At 44.8% G+C, this 14327-nt stretch overlaps 1 protein-coding gene across 1 annotated transcript in view; it reads right to left on the bottom strand.

Annotated features, from left to right (window-relative positions):
• Positions 1–14327, bottom strand: part of CARS2 (cysteinyl-tRNA synthetase 2, mitochondrial (putative)) — a 62749-nt gene that overhangs the window by 12474 nt on the left and 35948 nt on the right. Inside the window, exons 10-13 of the mRNA XM_019529659.1 lie at positions 13411–13477; positions 4503–4641; positions 3698–3821; positions 1444–1542 (exon numbers count right to left, since the gene is read on the bottom strand). Coding sequence (XP_019385204.1) covers positions 1444–1542; positions 3698–3821; positions 4503–4641; positions 13411–13477 — 429 coding nt within the window. The remainder of the gene's footprint in view (positions 1–1443; positions 1543–3697; positions 3822–4502; positions 4642–13410; positions 13478–14327) is intronic.

Below are 14327 nucleotides of genomic sequence, written 5' to 3'. Positions count from 1 at the left end.
GGGGAGAGAGGGCAGGGGATGGGGGACAGGGACAACACAGAAAATGCTCTTCTAATCTTACTGCATAGCAAAAGCCTCTGTACCACCCAAAAGCCCAGAGAATCCCACACAGCATGGTTCAAGTCAGAAATGCATCAAGGCATATATCCTAGCTAGGTTTAAAAAGGTCACAGAACTCATGGGAACATGTTCTACATGAAAATTATGCACAACTCTCCCGAAGGCAGCAGGTTATCAAAAATTAACCATGCAGATAAACTGTAGAAGCCAAATACACAAAAAACTGCTCCTACTGAAACAATCTATTATCTTGATTTTTTTTTTTTTTACTGTTAAGTCATAGCTAAGCAACAGTTGATTGCTAATGGCTTAGAATGAATATTTCTTGTTATTAATATTTTTATTTGCATCCTAAAAAAAACAAACAAACGCTGGCAGGATGGGTGTGCTGCCCAGCCCAACAAAAGGAAGTCCTCTCACTGTTTGCAGATGCTACTATATTCCAAATTTCACCCAAAGAAACATTCCCCCATCTCTTATTTTCTAAGTTGCTTTCCTTTCACATACTACTGAGATATTACCTTTGGATTTAATATCTCACTACAAAGAAGTCTGACTTGTGCGATTCATGGGCATCTTTTCCCTCCCCCTTTTCTACCTTTACAAGTATGAATACAATGGTCTCAGTTCTTCAAGCTTATTATTGTACAAATTCCCCAAACTCTTGTTTTTTACTCCACCAGTGATGCAACATAGGCCATGTCCACAAGACCGTGAATATTTGGTTCCTTGGGGACAACTAGCAGTGGCACACCTTGTCCTGCCACTAGTTATCCCCAGGCAAACCTGTGCCACACACCTTCTGGTGCATGGCAAGTTACCCTAGATGGGGTAGAGGAGGCTAGGGCCAACACTGGGTTGGCCCCAGCAGCCTTACCTGCAGGCCTCCAAGAGCTGCAGCAACAGCAATCCTGCCACTTGGAACCTGGCTGGCAGCCAAAGCAGGACTGACTGGCTCAACTCAAGTTTTGAGCAGCACATGCTGGCCCCACGTGCTGCTCTGCGGGGGTTTTTTGCATTTTTTTTTTGACTCCTAGATATCTAGGGGGTCAACCCCCTCTCTTCCTGCACTGCTCCCTTGCAGCACAGAAAACACCTGAACATGTGGTATGTGGTGCTGCATACACGTGGCGCTGCAGACACCACACAGCCACACTCATCTAGATATTGCCATAAGATGCTAAGGTATATTTCAACCCAGTTTGCTCTCCAATGCTCATTTGTGCTTAATCCTCTTGCACACCATGACCATACATTTCTCAGTGTTTCTGCATCAACTACCTTTGACCTCGATTCCCTTATTTATTTTAACATTTCTGCAAAGTATTCCATTATATATAATGGAGCGATTACTATATTGTACATAAGAGAGATATTTCATACCTGTCTTTCTCCAAGAGATATTCCAACTGTGTTAAAAAGGTTTTCAATATAGGAGATTATGGCTGCATACACAATCGGGCTTCTAGGGGATCCAACTTCCTGTTAAAAGCCACAGAAACAAGTTGTCCAGATAAGTTTGCTACAGAAGGAATATTTCAACCCAGTTGCTCTCCAATGCTCATTTGTGCTTAATCCTCTTGCATACCATGACAGTTCACAAAATGCACCTCTCCAGCCTTGCCAATATTAACCAGCTCTGTGGATACATGTCACCCATGTAGGAGCACTTTTTCAGAAACAAGGCTTTTGCCAATTTGCCTTACATCACTCGTGATGAGTTTGAAGCTAAACTGAGACAAAAGCCTTTTCTCCAAGAACAAGAGTGGTGTGCAGAAGTGTCATATTTTAAACTTACCTCTTACCCTATACGGAAGAAGTTTTCTACAATCACAAAAAAAAAAACCACCAAGCGACCCTAAGGATATCCAGGTGAATCTGCTGTATAAACCCTTTTGAACATTACTCTTGTCTTACTGATTTAGATCCTGCAAAGACCGTTCTGAAACAGCTTACAGAATTGAACTGCCCAGGAATAGTGTTTTAAATACTGCTTTACTTACTACTTCTATATTTACCCAATGTTAATTCAAAATTAAAATGCAAGAACAGGAGAATACACTTACAGGGCAAAGACCTGGTTGGCAAAGAGTTATAGCACAAGTGGGAACAAATATAAGATGCAGCAGGAAATGGTTCTGGGTCAGGTTTTATTCAACATCTTCATTAATGATTGGCATAAACATAAATAGCATGAAATTTACAAAAAGTATTCAATTCGAAAAGTAGCTGAAACCAACAGCCAAGAAAATCAAATACACATTATGCACCAGAGATTAGACACATGGGAAGAAACAACAAAATGAGTTTGTTTGGGGAAAATGCAAGCCAATGCATCTCGAAGGGAAAAGATCTGAACACTTGTATGGTACACAGGAGGCAAAGCACAGGAAGCAGCAGTGCTCAGGGAGATGCTGGGCAGCACATTCAGAACCGCGGCAAGGAGGAATCTATGTAGGACGATAAGGCTGCCTAGGCCATGGAGTCCAGTCCCCTGCATTCACAGGCACTCATTAACTAAAGGTTTCCCCAGAATTGCCACCCTGAACCCTCAGTCCCACAGAACAATATTCTCACAACAGGTCACAGGCAGATATCAGGAAGACAAGTCTATTGCCAATGTACCACCACTGCAAGGAAATTAGATCAGATGTAGCTGCCTCAAATGCATCATCCAATTAACAAAAATCTCAGATCTTCTGACAATTCAAACAAATGTGTGAAGGATCTGAACTGCAAATGGAGATTGGCTCAGAAGAACTTTCTAAAGAAATGGGAAGGTGAGGACTAAGAATCTAAATCTGAGACTGGTATTCCTACAGGACTGACACAAAACAGGGATTTAAAGAAAGTTAATAAAACTCATCTTAAAGTGAGCTACTGCCATATTCCAAGTCCAGTGATGCCAGTACAAATAAACCATGAAATTGCCAATTAAGCAGCTGGGCAACAAAGCAGACCAGTTATGTCATTTACCAAAGCTGAAGGACAGAGTCAGCCAAAAGGGGTAGGACCCAGGACATGCAATTTCATGCCTGTGCTCCATTTTTATCCTGAGCTGCTACATCCAACCAACAAGATATTCCTCTGCTTCAGCATCAGCAAATCTGAAATGGGGCCTCGAATTGCCAACTAATAGTTTTGAAATGTGGAGGGTGGGGCAGGGTCTTGATTTCCCCATAGCAAAGGTGAGTTCTGAAATCTGAATGAGATGGATACAGTATAAACCACAATTGCCACCTCACGCACCAAAGTCCTGGCCAAGGTTTTTTGTTTATAAAAGAAATCCGTACCAACCTATCCACTAGTATTTTAACAGTGAAGTAGGATAATATGAAACTGTATCCAACAGGCATTAATATCCATGACACAGTGAAACATCTTCAGGTCTTTCCAAAGTCTTATCTATGGACACAGGACAGCAGCAGTGAAACACGCTTTGGCCATGCAGTATAAGGCAGCAGCAGCCCAAAATTTTATAGATGCATAATGGACTAATGTGTGCCATCAAGACTGTCATTTTGCAGAGCTTTGTTTCTGCTGGTCTCTTATGTGAACAATAAACTAATCTGTCTGTATTAAACAGTTGGGCTGTGGACAGCTGTCATTTTCTGAACTCTGTATCCTAATGGGTTACCTTAGTAACAGCCTTAAGCTGTCTGTTGCCATGGTGAATGAGGTCCATAATTGCAGAAACAGCCCTGGAGGTGTCGAAGTCATCTGCAAATGCAGCCTTCACATTCACTTTTGTGTTGGCTAGCCTTCGAGAAGAAAATGTAACGTTTCAGATAAGATGAACAAGATGCCAGCCATATATTGAATTCATCAGCAATCAGCCACAGGGAGTCATCAAATGACACTGTCATTTTGTTCTGAGCTGTTCTACGATGCGAACTGCTACACTGATCTGGAGACTGCATGCTTCAACGTGAAAGCTGAAAGTTATGCCTGTCGAAATCTTAAACGCTACCTCCATTCATCACAGGAGTTGACGACATGAAATTTAATGTCTGATATTCAGCTTTTACAGATTATTTGTATTAACTATGTTTAATTCTCCAATTATCCTTTCTCCTTTGTTTAATTTATTAAATATACAGTGGTGTATACCCTGAAAGCTCGACAGCTTTCAACAGTGGAAGTGGAAGCTAGTTCAGAAAAAATGGGCACAAGCAACCTAGGTAAGACAACACTGAAAAAAAAATACAGCATGTAACAAACTGTACTAGACTGTGCAGAAAAGCTACAACAGGACAAAGGAAGGGGAAAAAAGGGACAACTAGAAGGTGAAAAGGAAGATGTAAAAAATGTTCCTCTGTCCTATTTAGCCTAAGCACATGCAATTTTTTGTTAACCTTCTTAACACTATGTAATATGCCTCAAAGTTTAACTCCCTGCTCATACACTGTCAATCTTCAAGCTATTATGTTGTGCACACTTACCTCTCCCACAATACATCTTCTCTAATGGGCTCACACACCAGCTGTCCTTTTATATAAGTATTTGCATGATTAATGAAAGAAGAAATTGCCCAAAGGAGGTTCTTTGCATCATCCATGCTCTCATCACTAAATTCAGTTGCTAAGAAAATAAAAATTTCATGGAGATGTTATAATGCAGAAGATGCTGCCCAACAGGAGCTACCACAAGAAATAAAGAAAGAACCCTCGTTTCTTGTAATAGTTATCTGACAAAACAAAACTTTTGTTAAGGTTACATATAAGCTTAACTAAAACCTTTAACCTTCAAGAATATTAAATAAGATGCATGTAATTCAGTAATTTAAAGTAAAAAGCCTTACACTAATGAGATGCAAATAGAATGGCCCAAAGGACACTTGAAAAATATTTGAAACAATGATGAACCGATTTAAAAATAGAAAAAAAAACCCAACCTTTTTATGTATTGAATTTCTACGTCTTGTAAATATTCAACAATATTTAAGCCAGTCATATTTATAATTACCATAAAAAATAAGGATATGCCACAAAAAGCCATGCTGAACTGTCACATCTCCTGCTGAGTCATGCATCTTTAAAGAGGCATCTATATTAACTGTTCAATTAAGCAGAATGGCATCTTCAGTCTTCATTATACCAAATGTGCTCTGAAGCTTGCTATCACAGTAGGCGGGGTCCCAGTTTTAGCCTACACGTACCAATCGAATCTCTGCAATTGGGGTCAGAGCTTACTAGTAAATATTTGCTTTAGTTGGCTCAGGCTTTAACCCTTGTTTCTAAATAGCTCTGAGAACTGCCTGTCATTGACTGCACTGCACAGAAAAAGCACTATACAACAGCAGTCCAGCTGCACCCATTACAGACAGCAGCTGTCAGTAGTGGCTAATTTTCTTAATAGACGAAGCTACGTGCACCCTACCATACGGTGCTGCATTTCCAACAGAGCCAAATTTAACCCTGAAATAAGCAGGTGCTATGCATCCAAGTTAAATCCACTGTAAACCGTGCCCATCATCAGGAGGGCTGAATTTTAATTTACTCTCTCATCAAATCAGAGACACTTGCATAATCTGCATGCTCAGAACATAACGCTACTATGCCATAAATGCCTGTTTTCTGGACTGACTTCTATCCAAAGCATAGCTCAGTAGAACCAGTCTTTTGGCAGGTGTGCTACAAATAGGTCCCACATCTTCCCTAAGTGCCACTCCGACCCCTTTCCCCTGCCCTATCTGCTGCTCTATTTTATGCTCCCTGCCTGATCTGCTGCTTCGCTTTTTGCTCCCTGCCTTTTCTGCAGCCTACTCCCTTCCTGATCTGCCACACGCCACACACAAGTTGTCCATGCCACTTCTGGCACTTGTGTCACAGGTCGGCTACCCCCGGCATAGTTTATAATGCATCACTAATTCCATCAACGGAGTCTGACCTTACAGTTTCCACAGTAATCTCACCTCTGGCCTCAGACATACACTTGTGTTTCTACAGAACAGCCAGTTGCAAGGGCATATACGCACACACATACATACCCTTCCTTAAATAACTACACAACATGTGCAAAAGAATAAAATTAAAACAGCGGTCAAAGCTACAGGCAAATCCTGCTCTCACTTACTCCAGCATAAATCCAGAAAGTTATCCAACTGCTTAAAATGGAGTTTCTCTGGATTTTCCCCTGTAAAAACAGGTCAAAATTCAGCTCTCTGAGATTCTCAGTGTGAAAGCGATTAAAATCCATCTTACATGTTGCATTAACAGAAGTTTGATTGTGCCTTTAAAATAAAGTATACTTAGTAATTTTTATAAAACTAGTAAGAAATTAGACATCAATTTTTATCCAATAAGATTATCTAATTAAATCCCCCTGGTTACAGGAGCTCTCAGCTAAATATTTGTTAGTACTATACTCTACTGAAACCCACATTGATTGAAGCTATTCCTGTACAGCGCCATGAATTTTACACTGCCCCACATTATTACTATCACCATCAAGTAGAGGTGCACTGATACATTGGTCCAATATCAGATCGGTACTGATACAAAGAAAATTGGCAATCAACCTGATGGGGCAATAATTTGGCTGACAAAGGCTGGTGCTGTGCTCAACCACAGCACAGCACTCAGGCAGTGAGGACCAGCTGGCAAGTCTGCTGTGGTGGAAGGGGAGGAGGGAGGGAAGGGGCATGGGTGGGAGGGAGGGGTGCAGATCAACGTCTTCCGCTGTCATGGAGAAGGCAGGGGCAGGCACTGCCCAACTGAGGTGGGGCAGGCATAGGACAAAGCCGTGGCTCTTGGGGGGGTGCAGGGGGGTGGCTCCCACTGCTGCTTGCACCCCGGGAGGGCAGAGGGGCATGTGCCCCCAGATCTGCTTGGGGTCAGTGGGCGGCAGCTGTGGGCTGGAGCCACAGTTGTGCAGGACTCTTCTTCTTGGGGGCTAGGCTCAGAGCGGACGCTGGAAGGATGCTGCATCCACCCCAAATTTTGCCACCCTTCTGCTCCCAGTGCTGCTGCTGCCAGCCACCCGGTACAGCCAGATGGAGGTGGGGCATTGAGCCAGGGCTGTGCCAGGTGGCTGGTGGTAGAGTGGCGGCGAAATTTGGGGTGGATGCAGCATCCTCCCAGTGCTGCTAGCCCCTGCTCCAAGCCCAGCCCCCATTGAGAAGAGCCCCACGCAGCTACAGCTCCAGCCCACAACTGAACTGCAGCCCCGCCTCCCTCTTCCCCCACAAGCCATGGCTCCATCCCATGCCCATGCCACCCTGGCTGGGCAACACCTGCCCCTACACCGTTTCTCACTGCAGGGGGCATTGCTCTGCCCCCCCCCACATACACAACAGACATACCAGCTGGAAGCAGCTGCATCAGAAATAAGATCAGCGTCAGCCAATATACCTCCTTAAACATTGGGTATCAATAATCGGCCAGCAAAATCTCAGTCAGTGCACCCCTATTAAGGCACCTGTGGATTATACCACAGACTGCAAGGCACTGTCAGTGACAACACAAATTCCTTCTTAGCACCAAAGGACAATCAAAGACCGAAGCAAGTAAACTGGGCTTGTACTGTGCTTTCCCAAGTTCCAGCTCAGTTCAACCATGTCCCAGAGATGCAGGCATCTTGCCACTTACAGCCCCTAAAGAATTTTAGGTCAAGAAACAAGAGCAAAGCGTTCAGTGAGACAATGCCTTATAACTGGGTTCCAAACAGTATGGGGTTTTAGACACAGCATCCAGCACTGGCAACAGTCTGTATAGCTCAAGAGATGAGGCAGTGTGCTCCATGCTAGGATTGCTCAAGCCCCAGCAAGTGTGGATGATGTGTGGCCCTGGGATCCTATCCTCATGCATGGAGGCCACAGGGTCCAATGCCAGTACATGCAAGTCAGGTGGAAGTGATGTGGGGCCTGAACCATCTCTCTCCCTCCCTCCTACTTCCTCCTCTATTGAGGAGCAGTCCAGGGAAGGCATCTACTTGAGTGGTCCAGGGGCCATTCCTGGCACCAGGCTGCTTCCCTGCCCTCTCAAGGACACCTTCACAGCCACTGACAGTCTAGGTCTGAGGAGGGTGAGTCAACAAAGCCACTTGGGATGCCTCTGCATGGAGGCTGAAGCACACTGGTGTCATCCTGGGCCAGGCCAGCCCTGCCTGCCACAGTGCTGCCATGGCCAAGGACTGACACCACTGTTTCTTCCCTCGGGGCCCTCCAGGTTCTCCTGCAACACCTGGCCCATCCAAACCACCCGTAAGGACCATCACTGCACATGCTCTCTGCAGTCATGTGTCACTGCTTCCCCCCCAACCAGTCCTCATCACTACACTTTGCAACTCAGCCCTGTCCCGGGTCTACCTCCCCCCTCCCCCTCTGGCTCTGGGTCACTGGATTCTCAGCCTGCTCAGGGCTGCAACGGGGCGGGGGGGTGGGAGGCACGGCGGGCAGAGAAGAGCCCTGGAGCTGCCTGTGGCCTCTGGCCCTCTCTTCTTGCATTCCATCCCTCCCTTTTGATGTACACAGGGCTGCATTCTCGTTTCATGCTAGCTTGAAGGTATGCCAACATAGGTTGAGATTTTCTCAGGAAAAATGTCTTTACTTTTAGAACAACGAGATGGTGGAAAACACTCCTTAGGTGGACTCTTAATCACTGGAGGGGTTCAAGGAGAGCTTGGACAGCCACTGATCAGGGATGATCTGGCCATAGGGGGATTTCCCCCTGGTTCTGGTCTTTGCTGGTTGCCTCATGGAGCTGGGAGGGAATTTCCATTACCTCTGCTACATGCCATGATTTTTGTTTAAACTTCCTCAGAGGCACTGAGTGTTGGCCGCAGCCAGGGCTGGGTATTGTAATCGGGGTCTGCCAGTGCTCTTGCTGGGAATCAAACCTGGAGGTTCCTGGCTACCAGTTCTTGCCCCTCCAGTCAGACTCAGACTGATACCATATATGGAGGTCAGGAAGGAATTTGACCCCATAGTCAGATTGGCACAGACCGTGGGGTTTCTTACCCTCCTCCGCAGCCACAGGCACTGCCCCCTTCCTGAGATCTCTCAAGCCTATATTAACAACCTTTTGCAGCCAAGTCCCAAAAGCTGCATTTGAGCTGTAACGGATCCCTGTGCAATGGAGGTGGCAGTGGCCTGGCCCTACTCCTTGCCACCATGTGCAGCTCCCAGGACTCAGACAGAGCTGTTCACTGCTGGAGGGATCTGCCTGCTATGGACCATGAGTACCCCAAGGGCCTGCTGCTGCTGCTGCCTCCACCCCTGTGGTGCACAGCAAGGGCTGTGCACCACAGGGGTGGAGAGATTGAATGTGGGGACCCTCTCACATGCCATCACAGCCCCTGCCACACCCAATACAAGAGTAAGACTTTATTTTGAGCTATTATGCAATAGCCTCTATATACACTATGCAAACACACACAAAGTGAGGACAAAATATTTTTTTTAAATAAAATTAAAATGTTACAGTAGATATTTGATTTTTAGTATATGATTTAGGTTTTTTTTCCAGTTCCAAGATGGCAACCCCCTTCCTCCCCCAAACAAAGTACTTTTGGAGGCAAGGGGAGGGACTTCCAGTGGCAAAAGGTCAGGGGTTAGAGGCAGGACTTCTAGTCCCAAGATGACAACCAGGGGGTGGGGCACCTGTTAAGGGATAAGGCTACCCTTGTGGCTCTCAACAGCTCAGAATTCATTAAGCAGCCCTCCAGCCAAAATAATTGCCCACCCCTGCCTTACACCGTGGCAGATTCTCCAACTTGTATTCAAGACCCTGAGAAGATGACTGTCTCCTACACAGAGAGCTTTGTCCATTCAGTGGATATATTTTCATTTTGCCTGAGTAGCAGGACTGTCAGCCACCATCCTCCTGCCACAACTTTGAGATCTTTCAGGGGCTCAAAAAAATATAGCGTCAGACCCTTACACTGGCCAAGTCCATGTTCTAAATCAGTAGGACACAGGACATTCAGTCTTAAAGACAGCTACAATAGTCTAAATATGCTCCCCAACAACCCTAACCAAACTTTCTGAGAAACACTGAACTCGAACACGATTTCTCTGTTCTAACAAATTAATTTGGAAAGCAGACTATAAAAAATGGAACCAAGCAATAAAAATTTAGCTGTAAAAACAAATTAAACATATATGAGCAGATAGATGACTATACAGGCTGGTCTCATGTTCTAGACCAGGTCCTGCCTTCTTAACCTCTCCATTTTGTAGTGACAGTCACTCAGATTGTTTTCCTATCTGCTCTGCAGATTAGTGACAGAAGATTCTCATTTACCCCAATCACTTCCAGCCAATGACCAATGGTTTCCTTTTATCAAAGCCACCTGTGTGTGTGGCTGGTCCTCGTCTTTATCAAAATGAAAAAAGATAAAAATAACTTTTATATACTATACATACATAGTATATAAAGCTATATTTATGGACTGGATACACATGATATTTTTATATTATATTATTACACACAATTTATACAAGATCCCAGACTCCTTGTCTTTTAATATGTAAAGAGAAAAAAAAAAAAAAGCCACACAAAACCCAATCAAGCTGTAGAAAATGATATGCAACTAACTAACCAACCAACCATCAAATACAAGGCTGTCAGCATTTCTCCTTGCCCCAGGGGCAGCCTTGGAAGTTGAGTGCCATTGAGCCTTTGTTTACAGAACACACATGTATTATGCATTTTAGCTTCCCATTAATTTTTACAAACATGCGTTTGTGCAGGGCTGCAAGTGCCCCAAGGTACATGCCGGAGAGCCACTTATGTGTTCAATGTTCATTTGGTGTTCTGACGGGTGCAGAGACCCCGAGGTGACAAGCATGCAACCATCCCTGCTGCCTCAAACCAGAGAAGCGACACTCCTTCCACACACAACTGTTCTTTTGCTTACATTTGGGGCTTGTTCAACAAGCAAGATTTGTCTAGAATGTACTCCTCCTTTTCCATGGTGATTGAGGGCTGTGACAGAGCCAGTCAACTCTTTTTTCCCCCCCATCTCATTCTGTAAAATATTTTAGGCACAGGAAGCATTCCTAGAGCCTTTAGTCACTAATACGAGCAGGGATCCATTCAGTCGGCCCAGCAAAGAGCTAGAGGTATTAATCAGCCAAAAGACCCATGCCATAGAACTGTTTATCCATACAAAATTCACAGCATGTTACAAAGCAGCACCTGTTAATAAAATAAGAAGGCATTCACTAGCTCAGCTCTCCCAAATTTCCCATTAGAGGTGCTAATTTGGGATGTCTAGTAGCTTGCTTAACAAAGATTACACTACAAATATAGTGCACAGTCAACAGGCTCTGGCATCCAATTACAATACTATCAGCCTGAATAGACTGTATGACCCAACTGGAGTTATGAAATCTCCGTTCTATTTTAGGGAGCATGAATGGGGCATAACACTCGATGTCTGCATTAAGATGTCTTTTGTTAAAAAGTACTGCTTATTACAATTCTGTAAAAAAATCTATTAAAAAGAGAAAAACTCTTTAAAAACCCCCCAAAATGGAGAACTCTTGTTGATTTAAAATGGCTTACTGTTTATTGGGTTTTCATGCAAGTGAGCTTTATTGCACCATTAAACTCGCTGGGCGCGTCCCAATGAGTACACACGTGAATGGGAGTGCGTTTACCTTGGGACATTTACACCACTGCTATTTTGCCCAAGGCATGCCCTGAACATGCACTCTGGCACATGGCAAAGTGACCCAGGTGTGGTAAGGGAAGTTGGTGCTAGCACCTGTACTGGCCCCAGCAGCCTTACCTGGGGTTCTGGGGGTGTCCCAGGGCACCAGTGATGCTGAGCCAACTGCTTGGAGCCTGGTTGGAAGCCACATCATGGCTCTGGCCAGCCAGGCTCCCTTTCTGGTAGCACAAACTACAAATTGCTGTTTCATGCACCATGCCACTTTTTTCAGCGATGTTCTTCTTTGACACTAGGATCTCCCAGTATCAAAAAACTGCCACACAGCAAGTTAGCAGCACAGTGAATAGATGCACGTGTGCCACATTCTGTTTGTGGTGCCTCAAATTGTTGAGGTGCCGCGAACCACATGTACACACTCACTGGCATGCATCCTCCCGGTGCATCTACACATGCACTTTACTACGGAACTGACTAATTAATCAGCTCCGCAGTACAGCATCACCATCTACACGTGAGCCCATATTAGGGCGCAGTAAAATTAACTAACTCTGCCATAGAATAGTACTGTCCGGGACAAATGCTATCCTATGGTAGACTAATTTATGCCACTGCAATATGCATGTAGATGGTGACCAGGGCTGGCTTGGGCTTAAGGATGCTACAGTGTGGCCAGCCTGACACCACCACCCAGAGATTGGGGTTGACTCTCCCCAGCTCCCCTGCCAACCTAGGACTGGGGTGTTCTGACGGGTGCAGAGACCCCGAGGTGACAAGCATGCAACCATCCCTGCTGCCTCAAACCAGAGAAGCGACACTCCTTCCACACACAACTGTTCTTTTGCTTACATTTGGGGCTTGTTCAACAAGCAAGATGTGTCTAGAATGTATTCCTCCTTTTCCATGGCGATTGAGGGCTGTGACACATGCTGTGGTCCCAGGCACATGTGTAAACACTGCGCCCAGGAGAAATGAACTCCAGTATAAACTGTGCCAGAGTTTATTTCTTCACCCAAACAGCATGTGTAGATGCACCCTATGAATACTAAATATCTTCCATTAACCAGATAGACTACAAATGTAAAGCCACAGTAATTTAAAATAAAAAAAAAAAGAATGCCAAGTTCCAGTCATATAGCTATATGAATATGCAGCAAAACTTCACTCAGTTCTCTCCCCAAACTTTGTTGATCTTGATCTAAACACATCATAAGTGACCACCACAGAGAAAGTGATAATTTATGAAATTAAGGAAGCAATCCAGGAAAGCTCATGCACATGTAGGTAAGTTTTGGCTGAAGTCGGGCTGCTTTTCCTAAACAAGTCTTGGGACAAATATCTTACAAAATGCTAGTTCTCTTCAACATGAAGAATTTGAAGCTGTTAGGCACCAAAGGCCAGATTAATTTCACCTATTAGGCATCTATGTGTACTTAGAATCTTGCTTTGGTGTTTATTTCACCACGCTTGAGTTCCTAAAAAATTAATATAAAAGGTGGGCAGGTCTTCCTCCTCAATATTTTTTTCTGACTCAGTTGCAAGGGTCAAATGATGCGTTACAAAAGCAGATGCAATATGGATCTTCAGGTACCCAAACAGCATACCAAAAACTCACATCTACACACCTAAATGGGACCTAACTATTCCACCTGAGTGTAGGAAAGCCAACACACACTACCACTGGACCCTCACTATTTTGGAAGGCTTGATAGAAAAGATGGCCTTTTTCCTTACCTGATCTGTAATTGCTGCGCAAACAAAACATTCTGAACTCATCCGAGGAAAACTTCTTCAGAAAATCCTAATAAAAAAAAGCCATTATATTATACCCATTATAAGCAGGTCCTTCACTGTAATCCTTTATATGGTGTTACGTTACGTGTAAATTGCTTAGCCTGTTGGGTTAAAACAACCCAACACTTCTATCTTGGTGAAGGTCTTTGAAAAAATTATCAAGGGCCACATTTATGAGAGCCCTGCAGGGTAAGTGATGTTGAGGGGTAACCAACATGGGTTCGTGCCAGGCCAATCCTGCCTGACTAACCTGGTCTCTTTCTATAACCAGGTAACAAAGAGCTTAGATGTGAAGGAGGAAGTCGATGTCATCTTCTTGGACTTCCAGAAGGCCTTCGACACAGTGTCCCACCCAATTCTGGTGGGCAAGCTGAGGGACTGCAGCATTGACGAATGCACGGTCACATGGGTGGCAAACTGGCTCCAGGGGTGAACCCGCAGGGTGGTGGTGGACAGATTGATGTCGACATGGGAGAGTGTGGGCCCTGGAGTCCCCCAGGGCTCGGTCCTTGGGCCGGTGTTGTTCAAAATCTTCATTAGCGACCTGGACGAGGGTGTGGAGAGCACCTTGTTCAAGTTCACTGATGACACCAAGCTGTGGGGTAAAGTGAATACACCGGCAGGCAGGGGCTGCATCCAGGCAGACCTGGATAGGTTAGAGAAGTGGGCAGATCTGAACAGGATGCGGTTCAACAAGGACAAGTGCAGGGTGCTGCACCAGGGGAGAGGAAACCAGCATTATGGTTATAGGTTAGGGGCTGACCCTCTCAGCAGCACAGAGGCAGAGAGGGATCTTGGAGTCAGGATTGACTCCAGGATGAATATGAAATCGCCAATGCAATGAAGCAATAGGCAGA

Source organism: Crocodylus porosus, unplaced genomic scaffold (genome assembly GCF_001723895.1).
Source record: "Crocodylus porosus isolate Cpor-Errol unplaced genomic scaffold, CroPor_comp1, whole genome shotgun sequence".
Classification (NCBI taxonomy): Eukaryota; Metazoa; Chordata; order Crocodylia; family Crocodylidae; genus Crocodylus; species Crocodylus porosus.
Note: the sequence above shows the minus strand (reverse complement) of the source record. Positions and strands in the feature narration are given on the sequence as shown.